Source organism: Thalassophryne amazonica, chromosome 22 (genome assembly GCF_902500255.1).
Source record: "Thalassophryne amazonica chromosome 22, fThaAma1.1, whole genome shotgun sequence".
In the NCBI taxonomy this organism is placed as follows: domain Eukaryota; kingdom Metazoa; phylum Chordata; class Actinopteri; order Batrachoidiformes; family Batrachoididae; genus Thalassophryne; species Thalassophryne amazonica.
Window position 1 is genome coordinate 20,346,858 of NC_047124.1, and position 18,501 is coordinate 20,365,358.

An 18,501-nucleotide genomic window follows, 5' to 3' on the forward strand; every position below is an offset into this window, starting at 1 on the left:
GTATGCGAGAGGTTTTTCACGCCTGTCGGTTATGTCAGTCGCCTGTGGGCAGTCTGAGTGAGGAGCGGCCCACCCTCTCGTCGTTTTTTTCATTGTTTAGGAATGGCTCAGAGACTGCTGCTTTGGTTGATCAAAATTTTTTCAAAAACTGTAAGGCACAACTGAGTGGACACCATTCGATAAATTCAGCTGGTTTTCGGTAAAAATTTTAACGGCTGATGAGAGATTTTGGTCTGTAAGTGTCGCTTTAAGGACGGCCCACGGTGCCTGATGGCGATCTGCGCTCCGAGGCGGCGTCGTCTCGCTGTTTCAAGCTGAAAACTTCCACATTTCAGGCTCTGTTCACCCAGGTCATCGTCAGAGAACAGAGAAGTTTCAGAAGAAGTCGGCATGAGGAGTTTATCCAGACATTCCACTGTTAAAGGAGATTTTGTAATGAAAGAACGTGCGGGCAGATTCGCATGTCAGGCCGGACCCGACCGCGGGGGGTCGCGACAGGAAAAACACCTCCATTGGAAACCTTAACGGACAAGTTGGAACATGCCCAGCTGTTAAACCATTTCTCAGATACTCACTTGTTGAAAGCCATCAAAAGCCACCTGAATTTTACAAATGGTTTTCAACACGGAGGTGTTTTTCCTGTCGCGACGCAGATGGATTTGCGGCGGCGTCACGGAACCGACTCGGCGAATTTGCCCGCACGTTCTTTCATTACAAAATCTCCTTTAACAGTGGAATGTCCGCATAAACTCCTCATGCCGACTTCTTCTGAAACTTCTGTTCTCTGACGACAACCTGGGTGAACAGAGCCTTAAATTAGGATGTTTTCAGCTCGAAACAACCAGATGGACGCCACCTACGACCGCGCCGATCCGCTTTGTGAGCTGTCCTTAAAGCGAAAGAAACTCCACAATCTCTCATCAGCCGTTAAACTTTTCACCGAAAACCAGCAGAATTTCTCGAATAGTGTCCACTCGGATATCCCTCACAGGTCCTAAAAAATTTTGATAAAGCAACGCGCGCCGTCTCCAGCAGCGTCTCAGACAAAGGATTTCAGCCGAGAGGGCGGGACCAGTGCTCACTCAAAGCCTGCCCACAGGCGAATAACGTCACCGACACGCGTGAAAAAACTCACGCATGCGCACGAGGGTTCAAGCATGTCTGGTGTAATCGCACGTGATTCAAATCCATATAGTTTGTTTTTTTTTAACTGTCGGTTTCTTTTCTAATAGACCTCGTATTTTGCACACTGATGGTCCCCTTGAGAGCCAAGTACATGTTGGTGTCACCTACAAATTTATGGTTTTGGAGATACTGGGTTTTGCATCTGAACTCTTCATATGGAAAAAAATAAAAATCAACGAACGTAATAGTTTTGGTCATATTAGATTTTTTTCCTGTGTGCACAAAAGTGTATCCAGCTACAAATGTGTCTGTGTCTTTGCCCAGTGTGAAGTAGGACAGCAGCTAGGACACCGTATTGATCAGCCAGTCATCCTGCTGTTCTGCCGCTGTGACCTTCACGACAACTCAAACACGCACGCTCAGTTCTCTCAAATGTTTCGGAACTAATAGCAGCAAACTCAATAACACAAATTAGTTCAGTGCTGTGTGAGAATACTGAAGCATATAAACCCAGTCAAGCACAATTCAATATAACAGAAAGAGAGAAAATACAGTAGGAGCTACATTATCTATTATTCATGGAGTGGGCGCAGTCATACCCAGCCACATGTACCACAAAGATAATGTACATTTAGATGACACATGAACACTGCTTCGTATTACTTTCAATGACCTCTGAACATTTTTTTTTCCAGAAGCGGAATGATTGTACAACATCTATCTTAATGGTGTTTTTGTGCACAAGGTGACAGTTTTTTTTTTTGTTTTTTTTCTGAAATCAACACAGGATCAATTTGATTCCAGTTACAGCAGACAACCTTGCCAAGACGTCTTGACTTCCTATTGCTGATCATTATTGAGTACAGTTTGCTTCTTCTCAGCACCAACATAAGAAGGGTTTGACAGCACTCACTGGACTGACCAACACAAGGAAAACAGTGTGGTCCAAGGACCTCAGTATAGATCAGTGTGCAGTGCACTCAAAGTATCCACAGCACTTCACTTTTTTCCACATTTATTTACATAAAAAATTGATTAATTTATTTTTTCCTCAAAATTCTACACACAATACCCCATAATGACTGAATAAAAAACTTTTGATCTTTTTAGAAATGTATTAAAAAAAATAATAATAATCCTAAGAAATCACATGTAGACAAGTATTCACAGCCATGACACTCAAAATTGAGCTAGGGTGCATCCTGTTTCCACTGATCATTCTTGGAGATATTTCTACAGCTTAATTGGAGAGTAGTTTCATGACACCATTTTCAATCTTTATATGAACTACACAGGTGGATACGGTATCTGACCAGTCAGTTACTGTAGACACTTTTCACGCGAGGTCACAAACCATGAAGTTGGTCATACTGGAGACACCCAATATTCATAGTAAAAGTGAGGGGTGGAAATGGGGGCCATGTTAGGCTCTGGTGGACACCAGTGAAACCATCTCCCTGGCATGGCATGATGTCCTGCGAACATAATCGAGACTAGAGGATCAGTCCTCACAAGTGGTCGAGCTGACATGATAGAGGTCAGAAGAAAGGAGGTAATGAGCAGTGGCACCGGCGTAACAATTTATCTTCCCCCCCTGGATATCTTCCCCCCACCCATGAAATGCAACATTCCTACAGGGCAGCACTGATTAAAGCTTATCCAAAGCTTGATAAGGCCCAATCAGGATAGAGCAACCTTTAAACTCTACATTTCATGGATGTTTGGGGTAAGATATCATAGGACAACTCCCCTAAAATAACTCCTTCGTGATTACGTGGACAATTTTGTGGCTAGAGGTAAGGACTGTGAGCAAATCAAAGTGTTCATCAAGTCAGTCCATCTGGCTCCAGCCCTATTGATTGGTCTCCTTATCTGCTAAAACAACATTAGAAGACATTTCTTAAAAACATGAAAAAACCAAGTTTGTCAACATTTTACACTGTGTTTACATTACAGGTGTCTCCAGTATGATGGACCTCCAAACCTGCAGTTTCATAGTGCGCAAACAGTCCCCTAGCCAATCTTAAAACCTTCAACATGGTATTCCTTTACCATCAAGAACCCTAACCTTAGGATAGATAGAGTCCAGCAAATGTGGTATAAAACTAGTGGAAGACTGTCATTTCAACTTCCCAATACTCATGTATCAACAAGGAAGTCAGATCTGCAAGCCAAGAATTTAAAAAGGAAAATAAAGGCTGACAAAGCCATTAGAGCAGAGAAAATTCAATCAAGAACAAAAGCCAGGCAGAGAAAGGACATGAAAAGCCGGGCAGATTAAGCTTGTTCATATAATTACTCAAAGTAAAGTCCAAAGGCAACACCTTCCGCCATTTTACAAACATTATAAAACAAGTTAACTTCAGCTCTGTAATCTGAGGGAGACAATTTATCTACTTTCATACCTATTTAGTAGAATAGTTAGACATTTATCCTTCACAGAAACCTTGTTCTCATTCAGAGTGCTTCGAATAAATCTCAGTATATAACCTATGATGAGGCAAAAATAATTATCTACATAGAAACAGGGACATGTGTGATAGCATATCCTCCTATTGGTCACAGTGGATAATATACAGAGCAGAGAGCCTTTACGATTTCCACTGTGTTTGCTTCGTGTCTATGGAAACATGGGTAGGTGGAAATGGTGGTCAAGGCCGTCAAAAATGTAATTCGATGATGTTTTCCAGACTATGTCGGCAACCAACAGGGCTAGACAGACATTATCCATCTCATATCGGTCAGTAAATCATTCATAATCAAGTGGAGTAGCATATGAAATGTTGTGGAAAATGTTTCTAACAATTACAATATCTCCACAATCCATTGAGTTCAATGGGGGGGGTTTAGAAGAATGGGCGCACAGACCATTCAGTGCTGCAGTAATGAACAGAAATGCACTGAAAGGACTACTAATAGATATCTAGCTTCATTTTTTGTTATTTCATCTGTGTTATTTCTAGTACTTTTAGCATCAATAACATGAATATTTCTCAGCGTGATACATGGGACAGCAGCACTTTGTCCATCAACAACAACAACAACAAAAATAAGTTCTTTTAAAAGTTGAAATATATTCGGGTTCGGCCACCTGACGCATTTTCAGCATTCTGTTCGTGACATAAATAAATCCCATTTGAGCTACCAAGATTAAAATAAAATTTGGGGGGGGGGGGGGGGGGGGGAAAGGCATAATGACCTGAATAAATGCAGGGTTTTTGCAGATGTGCATTTCTCAGTGTGAAACATGGGACAGCAGCGCTTTGTCCCACCAACAACCTACCAAAATATACGACAGGCTGAAGTGAACCTCACCCGATGGTCTTCTTCTGTCGAGTTTATTGGCAGGTTTGCAAAGCGACACCGTGCATTTTATGCCACCAACTGTTTGGGTGTGGAGCATTAATGGGGTCTAATGTCCTCACTGGGTCATTGTAAATGGAAATCTTTTCAAAAACAGAACAAAACTGTAAAAAAAGACAAGGAAGGGTATTAACCGGTTACCATCAATTAAAATTTTCTGTTCCGGAACATAAAAAAGTATATATAAAAGTTTCTGATTTCATTTCGTTACTCGCAAAATACAAAAAGTTTCTGGTTTTTGTTTTACAAACTGGTTCAAAGCCTTGATTATATATCAAATAAGTTTTAGTTCTGCCGATATTTATGCTCATTTCAATTAAGGGTTCATGGGAATTTGTGAGTGAGTCTCAAACCTGGTAAAAAGGGAGGGAACAATTGGTAGGAGGTAGATTCTCCGCTGCAGCGTCACCAACCACTTGCAAAATGGAAACTGAGATGAGAATTTGACTCTGTGTGAAACTGAAAGTAAGAACATGTTTATTTTCATTCCACTACTTTGACTTCTTACACGACCTCACACCACTAACGCCTCATCTCTCTGTCAGTCGAGCTCCACTTTCACATACTGGACCCGCTCACGGCATGGGTCTGACTCAGAAAGCATCTGTGTATTATTAAGCCTGAAACACACTGCGAGAGTCTCGTCGGACACGCAGCAGCAGCGCACGTGTGTATTTACAAGGGGCTGCATTTCAGCTGCTGCGTTATTGCTCAATCTTTCCACATCATTTGTCTGATAGTGACTTACTCCACACACTACATCCTCGATGACCAGGTTTTTTCTGCATGCGTGCACATAGACACAGGGAGAACATGCAAACTCCACAAAGGAAGGGTGGGAGGCGATCCCACGACCTTCTTGCTATGAGACAAGAATGCTTCATTGTCCATATACAAACTTCAAGAACTTCAAAAAACTTTACATAAACGGTTCTGCCAGTTTTGGCATATACCATCATTATATATTCAGACAGGTGAAAAGAAAAAATAAACTGGAGGAAGAACGGGGGGAAAATATAAAGAGATAGCCAACACATGAAAGAGCAGAAGGCCAACATGAATGAGATCTGTCTGGAATCATGGTAACAAATTAATTAGTTGACTGCTCTCAGAATAAAAGCCAATCACAACAGATGCCAAGAGAAAAGGCACAGCCCCCTGAATACGCACGCACGCACACACACACACACACACACACAACCATCTGGAATGGAAACTCTCGCCTCCTACGAAGGCACGAACAATATACTGAGGCAGAGTGTTTTTGCATGCAGCATGAGCTCTGAGATGGATAGAAAAACAAATGGAGACAGAAATGGGGGAAAAAAAAAAAATGCAGATATTCAATATAGACTGGGAAAAGTTGCATAAAGAACCAAAGCAGATCCTGGTTTAAATTCTTGATGCACTGCAACAAAAATTACACAATTTATTCATTCACAATCCCCCCACACCCCCCACTTTTTGAGCGATGACAACAGACGAACAGGCAAAGTGGAAGAGGCTGAGGTAAAAGGATGGAGTGAAGAAAAAGGAGGTGCAGAACTGGGCCATCTGGGGAAACGGATATTGCAAACGTCAACAACCACAGAGATGTGGAGAAGATGAACCAAGACACTGCCCGTGTATTTTGAGCAAACTTAAAGCTGCACTACAAAACAATAAAAAAAAAAAAAAAAACCTAATCTATACACTTACACACAACGCTAACAATTACGCTGGGGCGCTGAACGCTGCAAGCTAAACTAGAAATCATTCTAATATATTTTTTAGACATTTAAGCCAAGGCCACAATGTACTGTTCTGCTGTTGAATACAGGGACTGAACTTTTCTGTCTGATGGCAGATGGTCAAAGTTTACAATGATGCCTCACATCAACTCTCACACATCCATGTGTGAGAGTTGATGTGATGAGCTGCCATGGAAGGCACTCAACTGCACACTGGGACCAACTCGGGAACCAAGGGCCTTGCTCAAGCGCACCTTAGTGAGTTGGCCATTTGTTGGGAAAATTAAACAAGAGGATCCCCTGGTCACAATCGCGCTGCCTTAACGTTCAAGGCACCACCTCCCCACCCAACTTTCATGGAAAATATCATTCTCAGGAGCACGGCTCTTAAAACCATAATGTCTTACAACAATGCTGCGTTTCATCTGGAATATACAATAGCAGAAGTGGGAACTGGTAAGATTTTAATAAATGGCATTATCGCTTCTGAACATGATCCCCTTTCTTTCTCAATTCCAAATCAGTTCTTTTTGTGAGAGCAAAACTGAGATGTACACAGGCTTTCAGCATCAATGCAGCAGTTTTCCTTTTTGCTTTCAAAACATATCTGAAGTTAGGACACATGTATGGAAGTAAATCTGTGCCATCAGAGTTTGAAATTGAATTTTTAAGGTTTTTTTTTTAAGCAGAAAAATCAGAGTTTGAAGTTGAATTTCTAAGGTTGAATTTGTTTAGCATCAACATAATCAGCCTCAAAAACTTTTTCTAAAAAAAAAAAAAAATTAAACCTAAACAAAAAAAATTCAGTGTCAAAAAATACAGCAGGGAGAAGCAATCAACCCCAGTCTCAATCATCTAATGCTCAGCCAATCACGTTTTCTCCATTGGTCATGTGACGATGACGACAAGACGAAGAAGACTGCTGAAGGTTGGATGATCGAGACAGGGATCGATTGCTTCTCCCTACTTTTCTATTTTTTTCAGGTTGAAGTTTTTGAGGCTGAATATTTTGATGGTAAACAAATTCAACCTTAGAAATTCAAATTCTGATGGCACAGATCAACTTCCATACACTTGCCGTTTAAAAAGATCTGTTTGAAAAATGTGGTGGCATTGATGATGTCGGGGGCATATGATTCCTCTCTACCCAAAAAATACATAAAAATAGTAATAATAATCTGGAACCGGCTCTCAGGTGGAACCAGTTTCCCAGTCCCACCACCAGTTGTAATTTTTAAGTCATATGTTGATGACAGGGCTCACCAACAATACAGTTAGTACATTAGAAAACAGTACTTGAAAATTAAAAACCATCGACAATCTACAAACCCAATAGTATACAGTGATTATAGCTTAAATAAATACATTTACAAGATGTACGTTACAAGAGCGTATGCCTTCAGTGTTGCTTCAACAACAACCAACCAACAACAACAACAAAAAAAAGCCTTAATAAAAGGTTCCCACAAAAAATGCCAAGTGGCAGCCATCCTATACAGAGAAATTTGTGTCTACGTGTTTTTCCCGCCCGTTCGTTTTGATCACGTATCACATTATTGTACTTGAAAGAGAGAAGGGATGAAAAGGAGAAGAGTCAAAGCACTGTAAAGAAAGAGAAGAGACAATAAATGAGTAGAAAGAGCAGAGACTCGCCCGCAAATAGCAAGCAGAGCGGTGCCTCGGTGGGAGGGAGAGGACAAAGAGGAGTGTAACGACAGACAAAAAGAACAGACAAGTCTGTGGTGAGACGGCTCTTCCGGCTGCTGTGATAATAAACCCAGCCCTCTTAGCTCAGGCACACACATTATGAAAGAGGATGTAGCCCAAGGTTTTCCCTTTCAAACACACTCTTCCGTAATGCAGGGGAGGGGTAGAAACGTCACATCCATTACACAACGAACGCAGGACGGCCAGCGGTGCCACTTTACAGGACAACGAGGGCTCCACGTCGAACAAGCCTTCACTAGAGAAGCACCATACGGCTGTTTTCATTCTCAACACCATCGGTGTTACCTACATGCACGTTTACCCCTGCGGTGCCACGGTCGCCACCAGCAGTTCAGCCAGAAACCACCGACGGTATGACAGAAGCAATATTTGTGTTGCATCAGGATTCTGCAGTCTCATACGTGCACGGTACTGCACCACATGTGGGCGTCCTCATTCTGCTCCCTGTTTATCGACACAAATGGAACAGATTTTCTGATTCTGAAAATGGCTCACTTCTTTGAAGAAAATAGTGATAGTTCTATGTAAGATTCAAATTTTTTTTAAACTAAAAATTTTTTAAATGTTTTACTAACATACTAAGGAAGACAAATAACCACATTTAAAAACACAAGCAATAACCACAGCAGCATTACACAAATCTGTTTTTTGGGGGAAAATCAGCAGTAAACTATGACGTGGAAGTCGAACGTGGCAAGTGGGTATTGTACTATAACAAAAATCATTAAATCATTTCCGTCAGCTTTGATGCTGCAACACAAACCTCTCTGTCTCTTCCATTTACAGTATCTGACCCTCCACTGTAGCCAACAGTACACTGCACACATTTATTAGCGTATCAAGTTATACACCTTTTCCATGTGACATATATGCATCATAAACTACATATGCCAACGCTGAAGACTTCTGATTGCTCATTCCCTACAAATATACGTTACATACCCTAGAATTATTGGTTTTTCTATTCAAACAGCGGATCAACAAAAGATAAATCTAATTTACAATGCCCAAACATCACTATGCTATAACAGAAAATGTTTTTTTTATGCCATTTTCCCCAATTCCAGCAACATGGTCACACTTGTTGACAATCAGTCTGATTTTTTTTTCTTTTCTGCTCCACTCCCATTATTCACACTAGCATCTCCCACCAGTAACTTGTACCATGACATTCAACTGTCTTATAGGTCTGATCCCTTTGGTAGACAAATTAGAATATAACTTCTCATACTGTATTAAGAAATAAGAACTACCTGCACTGCTGAACTAACCTTGCTACCACATTGGTATTAGGCTAAACAGAAAGGGCGCGCACATGTATGTGTACATAGAACACACCTATTGATGGTTTTAACGTATCCCAGAATCCTTTGCGTGCTGGGGAGGGAGGCTTGATAATGGCTCAGCTTAATGCTAAATTTAACACTGAAAATGCCATAGACATGCTAATGCATTAGTGTTAGTCCTATTTTTAAGTTATGAAGTTCATCAACTGTTTCAGAAGACCATAAAAGGTCCGTTTAACATAAAAAAGGTAAATATTACTCACAGACATGCTCTTTAGGGTTTTAGCGGGGAAAAATTAAGATAAAGCGAAATAAAACAAAGAACCAACGAAGCAGCAGATTGAAGATCGAAGCACTGCTTCATTGGTTCAAGGTTCAAAGCAAAGCTGCAGAAACGCTTGATTACAGACCTGCTGCAGGGTCTGTAATCAATGTAGAGAAATGATCATTTTCCTGACAAACAACCCCAAAAACAACGGCCACTCTGAAGGACCGATAAGGGAATCGTTAAGCAAAAAGGCTACTGATGTTGATGGATCGAATCATTTCTTAAGGATACCCAAAAAGAACCGGTTCCCGACACACAACCCTAACAGGAACACGCTTTTTCTTTCTTTTAAATAAAACTCACATTAAGGACTCACGACTATCTTAGTTAAACACCTAAATACATATTTTGGTTGAACTCACCTCCATAACGGTGCAATGTTGCAAACAAATTGCTGCAAACGCTTGTTTACACTGACAATGAAACTTCTGCCTCCCCAGCGAGAATGTGATTATGCATAAGATTTGACGCCATAAAGGCGTCGATTACCATTTAAAGTTTTTAATAGTCCGATACTAAATAAAATAAATACATAACTACTGCCACAGAGGGATAATAAATTTGAAAAATAAATACTTTTCTGTGATACATGCGGTCTTTAGAACGCCGGTGGGAAACAAAATTCTGTTCAAATTTAGGATGTTCAGCTCAAATTTGGTGAAATAATTCATTATTTTCAGGTTGTCATGTGCAAACGGAAGTGTGGCTGACAGATGCACAGACAAACTGCAATTCTACATCCCTCAACCAGGCCTCAAGATGTTAGCGGTTACATTTCATCATTTGTTCTCCATCCATCCATCCATTTTCTTCCGCTTTATCCGGAGTCGGGTCGCGGGGGCAGCAGCTCAACAAAGCCGCCCAGACCTCCCGATCCACACACACCTCCCCCAGCTCCTCCGGGGGAACCCCAAGGCATTCCCAAGCCAGCCGAGAGATGTAGTCCCTCCAGCGTTCTCATTTTCTGTATTGGTCTAAAAGCAGCGACTGCTCCGTGGAGAATTAGACAACTCCAGACTGACTGACATTACGACGTCAATAAAGACAACATGACTTCTGACTTACAAATAAATAAATCCTGTAACAGAATGACAGTGCCGATACTAATATTTGTTACTTCATCAGAAATCATGACATTAGTCACAAAACTAAATGTTACATCAACAATATGGCACTTAATGTATATGACTGATGAAATGTCAATTCAACCCAAGCACACCTCAAAAACAAAAGCAGGCGAGTGTATGTGTGCACTCATGCAAGCGCGTATGTGCGGATACTTACGCAGGAAGTGTTTTTCCAGTAAGGCAATTTCCAGGTGACCTTTGACTTCATTGAGACGGTCTGATTCCGTCCTCTGGTAGTCCTGGATGGCAGCAGCCATAGTGGGAGACCCTGAACCAGCCTGCACACAGACACACAACTGAACTCAGAAATGATAAAGACAATTTACTGTCACATGCACTGACTGACAAAAGGTGTATGAACCCAACACCAAAGCAAAACTGGTTTAACATGCACATGCTCAGATGGGCGTGATGTCATGACTCACACGAATGTTTGTCTCCTAGTTAAGTCCAGCTTGGCCGGGAGAGGAGAGGAGAATCCCTCTCTTCTGACTACAGTAACAATGATGACTCACAGAGTCCTGACTGGCAGCAGCAACACACAACAGACCCTCACACACAACGTGTATGTGGACGGGAAACGCAGACGCCAGGGAGCGAGAGAAAGAAATGATACGGCGGCAACAAAATGGGATGAGCGAGAGATGAGGGGGTAAAAGGATGGAGAGGAGAGCGATGGTGGTGGTAGCATGCGATGAGCGCTGCAGGTTGAGCGTCGCTGCTGGAGTACAGCTTTAAGAGACTGCAGCAGGAAGCAGCATGGTGTGTCGCCATGAACCTACACAGGGGTGCCACAATATCTGAAACCAGTGTGCTGTGCCCGATGGAGCGAGAATCAGCTGACGCTGACCTAAAAAGAGGGAGCCAAGACTAGACAACTCAACCATGTGGCCAGACGGTGATGGAGTCCTCAACTGCAGGACAATTTCTCATCTCCTAATGTGTTGTGAAGAAAGAAATGGGAATCTCAGGGTGAAATGGAGGAACGTGCGGAGAAAAGGGAATGAGAATTCAGTGAAGACGTGAGGATGAAAAGTGAAAAAATGGCAGGAAAGCAAAAGATGAATATTAAGACATAGAAATACCTAGTGCTTCAGTTTCCAAGCATGCCTTTGTGAAGTTAAAGTGGCTATCAGGTAGTTGAGCCTCAGTCAGAATCAACTGTTTGTTAAAAGTAGGTCAAACCCTGACATCACACAGGATAAATATCCGCTGATTAATTACTGTGGCTCTCTTTTCGTTTGTTGTAGATAGTAAGAGTGATGCACGGCTCATTCTTCCTTGCCCCTTCTGCCATTCTGAGACATAACATTACAAGCTGCAGACTTACCCTGCTCAACATGTTTGAGTATTTATTAGCTGATCTACAAGTACTACGTGTACAGATACAGGGACTACGATACGATTCAGAAAGGATGCCTTCTGATAAAATCCTATTTGAATAAAATGTAGCCATTCGTGCCATTGCTTTCCTTTAAATACATATTTCATAAGATACCATCAAGATGGTCGCCATTATGAAAATATTAAAAAATACCCCCTCCCTACAGGCAACGATTTCAGTTTGGTGCCAACATCTCAAAACTCCGCGTGGACAGAGATGCCGGGCAACTAGAGTCTAGCTCAGCCTGGTACCCACTTACAGCTGGGTGGACTGGGACAATAGAGATGAAGTGTCTTGTCCAAGAATACAAGCACAATCTACCAATCATATGCATGGCAAGTCCAATTCCCTAAACCCAACAGAAACCTAATAAAAGCAGCAGAGACTGCGAGTCAAACGAAAGCTCCCTCACTTCCTGATGTCACTTCTGGGTGAGAGGCTTTAAATTTTAAAGTTGTTTTCTGCATCTCAACAGTAAACGAGCAAACCATTTCATCGATTTTGGTGGTGGCCATATCTGCTTTTATTTAGCTGTGACACCAAGCACAGATTCCCTATGTGGAAAGTGAAATGAGTTTTTTTTTTGTTTCTTTGGTTTTCCTTTGCGCTGTGTTGAAACCTGTCTGAATCAGCACTCGTGTGTGTGTGTGTGTGTGTGTGTGTGTGTGTGTTGGGGGGGAGGCGTTGTCAGAGATTATATAACGGCTGAATAAATCCTTGTCATTTGATTGGTGGGCTGTATGTCACGCGATATTGATCATTCGTCCCATTTGCAATTATGCTCCATAGTGTGCAATTTTGGTACCATTTAGCATGCAATTTGATTCCATGTGATCTGTACCATTGCATGCTGTGCAATGGTACAGATGCACACTAGCACCTACTGACGCTGCTCATGCTTTTAACACAAAGGAAAAAAACAAATCCCTTACACTGTAAGCCGTCTGGGACGGCTCTAGATGAAGTGGAACCGCTGGCCAAAGTTTCTGTCGCAGGTTTTCGTTGGACTGAGAAAAACAGACGGCAGTGTACACAAAGAAGTCAGTGCACAACATCAGCTTTGGACTACATTGTCAGGATTGTTTTTGAACCCTCTGTTTTTGCAAGTTGACTGAGAACAATTTTGGATTGGATTGCAATTTAAAATTCGTTTTGGAGTGTTTGGAACGTGATTACGTCAAATGACCAGCGACGCACATCAAAATGCAAGTCCTTTTTGTCTGGTTTATAAATTCAGAAAATATCAAATTTTTAACCGTTATATAAAACAAGTAATGAATGCTTTTTCATTCATTCAATGGAAATAATTTCACCTCATAAAATATTATTTACATTGAACAAAATAAAAACATTTGTTATTTGTATACCGTTCCCGTTCAGAGGGCTGCCAGGGGGATCATGGGAAATGTTAAAGTACCAAATGTTCATTTTGTACCAAAACAGAGACGACACTAATGCCAAATAAAAACTTTGTTCAATAATTCCAAATCTTTGCATAAACATAGTTAAGCAACATCACAAAAGTTAATCCATCTCAAGGAGCAGACTTGTACCGAAAACAGAGGTCACACAAGTCATCTGACTGTAGTGACAGAGCACCACCTGGACAATCTTTTTAGTATGGACAACAAGTCCGACAGTGCCCTTACACTGAAGATTTACAGTTTCCGTCACACGGTGTCCTCTTTTTAACAGATGAGGGAAAACATATGTGAGCTACTGGTCAAGATCCCGGGGGCGAGAGACATCATGACAGTCTGAAAGGGCTGCAGCCTGCACAGAGAGAACGAGACTCACAAAAACTGTAGCAGCCTTTAGATGTTGAATTATGATGCATGGTTAGCGTGTGTGTATGTGTGTGAAGGGGGGGCCACAAGTGACAGCATGCCCCTTTGTGTGTGTGTGTATATCTGCGCGCTCATGTGAGACCCAGCAGAGAGGAGCACTAGCCCGATCTATTTCGGGGGCTTTGGAGTGTGACTCTTCAATGCTAGAATGTGGGTGATGCCTTCACACTCAAGCATGCAAACGTCAGTGCACATACAGACAAAATAACACTGAGACCAGCTCGCGGCCACACCTGTGCACACGTCAGATAAGTCAAAAGTTAAATATGCTTTATTCTGCTGTGGGCAGATGTTTTCCAGAGGAGATTTTCTGATCTAATGACAGATTTTTCTCTCCGAGCTCTGCGACAGGACACAAACCACAGAAGCACTCAATTGTCAGAAGGCACAAAAAGGTCAACAATCCATTGGGAGAACAATTAATATAAGCAAAAGAAGAAGGAGAAAAAAAAAGGGGGGGGGGGGGGACAGAGATCCACCTCAGCCAGATTCCAGAAACACAATAAAGTGAATCCTTTAAAACACTGCAACTTGGTACATTTGTTGAAAATCTACATCTTCAGTTTCCACATTAGCACAATTAAAGGTGCAATTCAAGGTTGGCTGTTAGTAGATTTTGCACATCCCAGCATCACGGGACCAAAACAAAGCTTCCCTCTTCGGCCACTCTTCCTCAACACTCCCCTCCTTCCGTCTCCCTCTCTTCGTCATAGAGTAGAAGAAATGCTAATCGGAGAACTTTAATAAATCTGATAGCACTCCGTGTGGGGAAACTCCAGACATGTTGATTTTAGTCTAACCGCGCTCTTGGTCACATGCGTTTTAACACCTGGACATCACATCCTGTCTGTGGCCGATGCTGAGATCCTGATTCATGCATTTGTCTCTTCCAGATTGGATTATTGCACTGTTTAATTTTCTGGGTTGCCACAGATCAGAATCAGGGGTCTTCAATTGGTTCAAAATGCTGCTGCCAGACTTTTGACATGAAGCAGAAAGTTTGACCACATTACTCCCATTTTGGTGTCTCTTCCCTGCTTCCTGGCTCTGCAAGATCAGATTTTAAAGGTCCTGTTACTGTCCTATAAAATTGTTCACGGACTGGCACAGCTCTATTTGGCCGATCTACTTAAACCCTACATACCGGCTCGGACTTTGCATTCACAGGACGCAGGATTACTTTGTGTCCCTAGGGTGAATAAAAAGTCTACGGGAAATAGAGCCTTCTCTAATCGTGCCCCGCTCCTGTGGAATGCTCTCCCTGCGTTAGTGAGGCAGTCGTTGAGACTTTTAAGTCGCGACTGAAGACATTTGTTTTCTATTTTATATGATTAACATATTGTTTTACTATGCTTTTTATTCTTTTTACTTTTATATTATGCTTTTAATCTTTTAATTACGCTGTTTGATCTTTTGGTTTAATTTTTTGTTGTTTTTGTGAAGTGCCTCGAGGCAACGCTGCCATGATTTGGTGCACTATACAGTAGTGTTCAGAATAATAGTAGTGCCATGTGACTAAAAAGATTAATCCAGGTTTTGAGTATATTTCTTATTGTTACATGGGAAACAAGGTACCAGTAGATTCTCACAAATCCAACAAGACCAAGCATTCATGATATGCACACTCTTAAGGCTATGAAATTGGGCTATTAGTAAAAAAAAAAAAAAAAAAAAAAAAAGTAGAAAAGGGGGTGTTCACAATAACAGTAGTGAGGCATTCAGTCAGTGAGTTCGTCAATTTTGTGGAACAAACGGGTGTGAATCAGGTGTCCCCTATTTAAGGATGAAGCCAGCACCTGTTGAACATGCTTTTCTCTTTGAAAGCCTGAGGAAAATGGGACGTTCAAGACATTGTTCAGAAGAACAGCGTAATTTGATTAAAAAGTTGATTGGAGAGGGGAAAACTTATACGCAGGTGCAAAAAATTATAGGGTGTTCATCTACAATGATCTCCAAAGCTTTAAAATGGACAAAAAAAAAAAAAGACGCGTGGAAGAAAATGGAAAACAACCATCAAAATGGATAGAAGAATAACCAGAATGGCAAGGGCTCACCCACTGATCAGCTCCAGGATGATCAAAGACAGTCTGGAGTTACCTGTAAGTGCTGTGACAGAAGACGCCTGTGTGAAGCTAATTTATTTGCAAGAATCGAGCAAAATCTTGGTTCCAAACCAACAAGATTAATGCCTCACAGATGTGAAGAAATCATGAAAAACTGTGGTTATACAACTAAATACTAGTTTAGTGATTCACAGGATTGCTAAAAAAGCAGAACATAATTGTTTTGAGTTTGTAGCATCAACAGCAGATGCTACTATTATTGTGAACACCCCCTTTTCTACTTTTTTTTTTACTAATAGCCCAATTTCATAGCCTTAAGAGTGTGCATATCATGAATGCTTGGTCTTGTTGGGTTTGTGAGAATCTACTGGTACCTTGTTTCCCATGTAACAATAAGAAATATACTCAAAACCTGGATTAATCTTTTTAGTCACATAGCACTACTATTATTCTGAACACTACTGTAAGTTCAATAAATTGAAACTGCGTTGAATTCCCAGGTAGCAGAGAGTACTGCTGGCTTCATAAAAATGGGGAGAAGCAACAGCTGCATCCACTTAACGTGCAAGACTCAGAAGTGCTTGGTGATGGGATCCGAGTCTTTTTGGAACTGGAAGTTAACCAGTAACCTAAAAGAACAATTGCATGTCTTTGGTACTAGGTCTCTTCGGAATACCCTTGGGTGTCGCTGGCTTGACTTTGTGCCAAACAAGCACTTACTTGTGGAGATTCACATGAGGTGTACCACTTCCACTGTGACGGAATGTTAGCTATGACATTTTGGACATGTGGCATGCGTCTCTGGACATGATCTAGAAAGCAGATTCCTCAGTGCTGAGGGCCTGAGAAATAGGAAAACATCAAGGGACGCCCACATACCACCTGACTGTGGCATTTCAAAGGCTACTTTTGAGGACCAGCTGAGTGGTTAAACATTAAAGACCCCAGGCGGTTACACAGTGTGGTGGATGCAGCAACGCACAGCACCAGCCCATACTGTCCCCAGAATAAACATCAAGGTGATGCAAACAAATATGTAATGGGGACCCAACCATAATATGAAAAAAAAAAAATATGACCAATATATAAACATGAGTGAAACAGACAATTGTGCACATTACACAAAGCAAATGACAGGAGTACTTTCTTTGCAGAAAAAGAAAAAAGCTTTTAAGATGTTCTAAAACCAACACACTGGAGCAATTTTATCTCACAGATGGCTTAGGAGAACCCTGATTCCCCCTGAAAGAGTCAGAGGATAAGGAAATGCCTTGTTCAATATAGCAGAAATAAAACGTGTATTACAACTGATATTTTCATTTTTCTACAAGCAGCTACAGGTACTACGACAGGATTACAAACATTTCCACATCATGATTCTTTGACATGGTGGCCCAGTTACATTAAATACACTATTTTCTTGCCTCCCTCCTCTACTCAAGAGATCTCAACTGTTACTTTTAAATTCTATATCCCTGCTAAGAAATCCATTCACATCTCCTCTGCTTACACCATTTGTTTCTGTTTAACAAATGAATGCCATCTCTCCAACACATCCCCATCTGTATCTGCCATTACTTCCCTTTTTCCTTTATCAATATAAAAGCGTTCTCCGTCGGTCTTTTCTCTCCATCACAGCAGCACAGAATATTAAGTGCTGCAACAGATGGGTGCGGACAACAATTTGGTATAATTTTTCATTATGCTACCATTAAGCTGAAGCAACGTCTGCTGCACACTGCATCTCCCTGTGTTTTGTCTTTTTCTAGAAATTACAGCATTCACACTGATGTCAAGGCTGTTTTCATATTACGTATATTATATATAAACAGAACACTTGATTCAAAACAACATAGTGAGCCATGATTACAAGAAGTATGTGTTAAATATCAGATAACAGTTCCTCAATGAGCATGATCTTTTCAGCCAGTGACACAAAGACAGACCTTGGTACCAGGAAATAAGAACCAACTTAAAAAGTTCCAATTGGAAACACCTGAATGAATTACGTTTCGTGAACTTAAGTTAGTTAGTTCTCCTTTTTCAGTGTCCACAGTGATATCAAAGGAGCACTCACGGGATCTCTGAGGACGTCGTCTGTGTCTCGTAAAGCTGTTCTGGGCTTAAGCTGCATGTCGTCGCTACATTCGTTGTCAGAGGCGGGCGGCGACTCAGTCAGATCCGGGAAGTCGTCTCTTGTCCTTGGACCTCTGAAGCGGATCTTGTCCAGGCGCTTTAGCATGGTCAACACCGCGCACCTGGGCTTTACCTTAACATGGTGGACGGCAACCCTAGAAACACACAAAATACAGACGCTACTGACAACCGCTACCAGGAACAAATTACTCTAGATGAAGCGATTCATTTCACATTGCAAAATACCCAGCCAGTGGTGGGCAGTTCCGCTAATATGCTAACCGCTAATTAGTGATGCTAACTTTTTGTTAGCAGATTAACTTTTCAGCTAACTTCAAAAACCATCAGCGGACCAATTAGCTTCCGCTAAATTTAGTTACGCTA

At 41.4% G+C, this 18,501-nt stretch overlaps 1 protein-coding gene across 2 annotated transcripts in view; it reads right to left on the reverse strand.

Moving 5' to 3' along the window:
* gramd4a (GRAM domain containing 4a) overlaps positions 1-18,501 on the reverse strand; it is a 55,080-nt gene that overhangs the window by 22,970 nt on the left and 13,609 nt on the right. For both annotated transcript variants that reach the window (XM_034163604.1, XM_034163605.1), the window contains exons 2-3: positions 18,059-18,272; positions 10,845-10,965 (exon numbers count right to left, since the gene is read on the reverse strand). In XM_034163604.1, the coding sequence (XP_034019495.1) occupies positions 10,845-10,965; positions 18,059-18,272 (335 nt within the window). The remainder of the gene's footprint in view (positions 1-10,844; positions 10,966-18,058; positions 18,273-18,501) is intronic.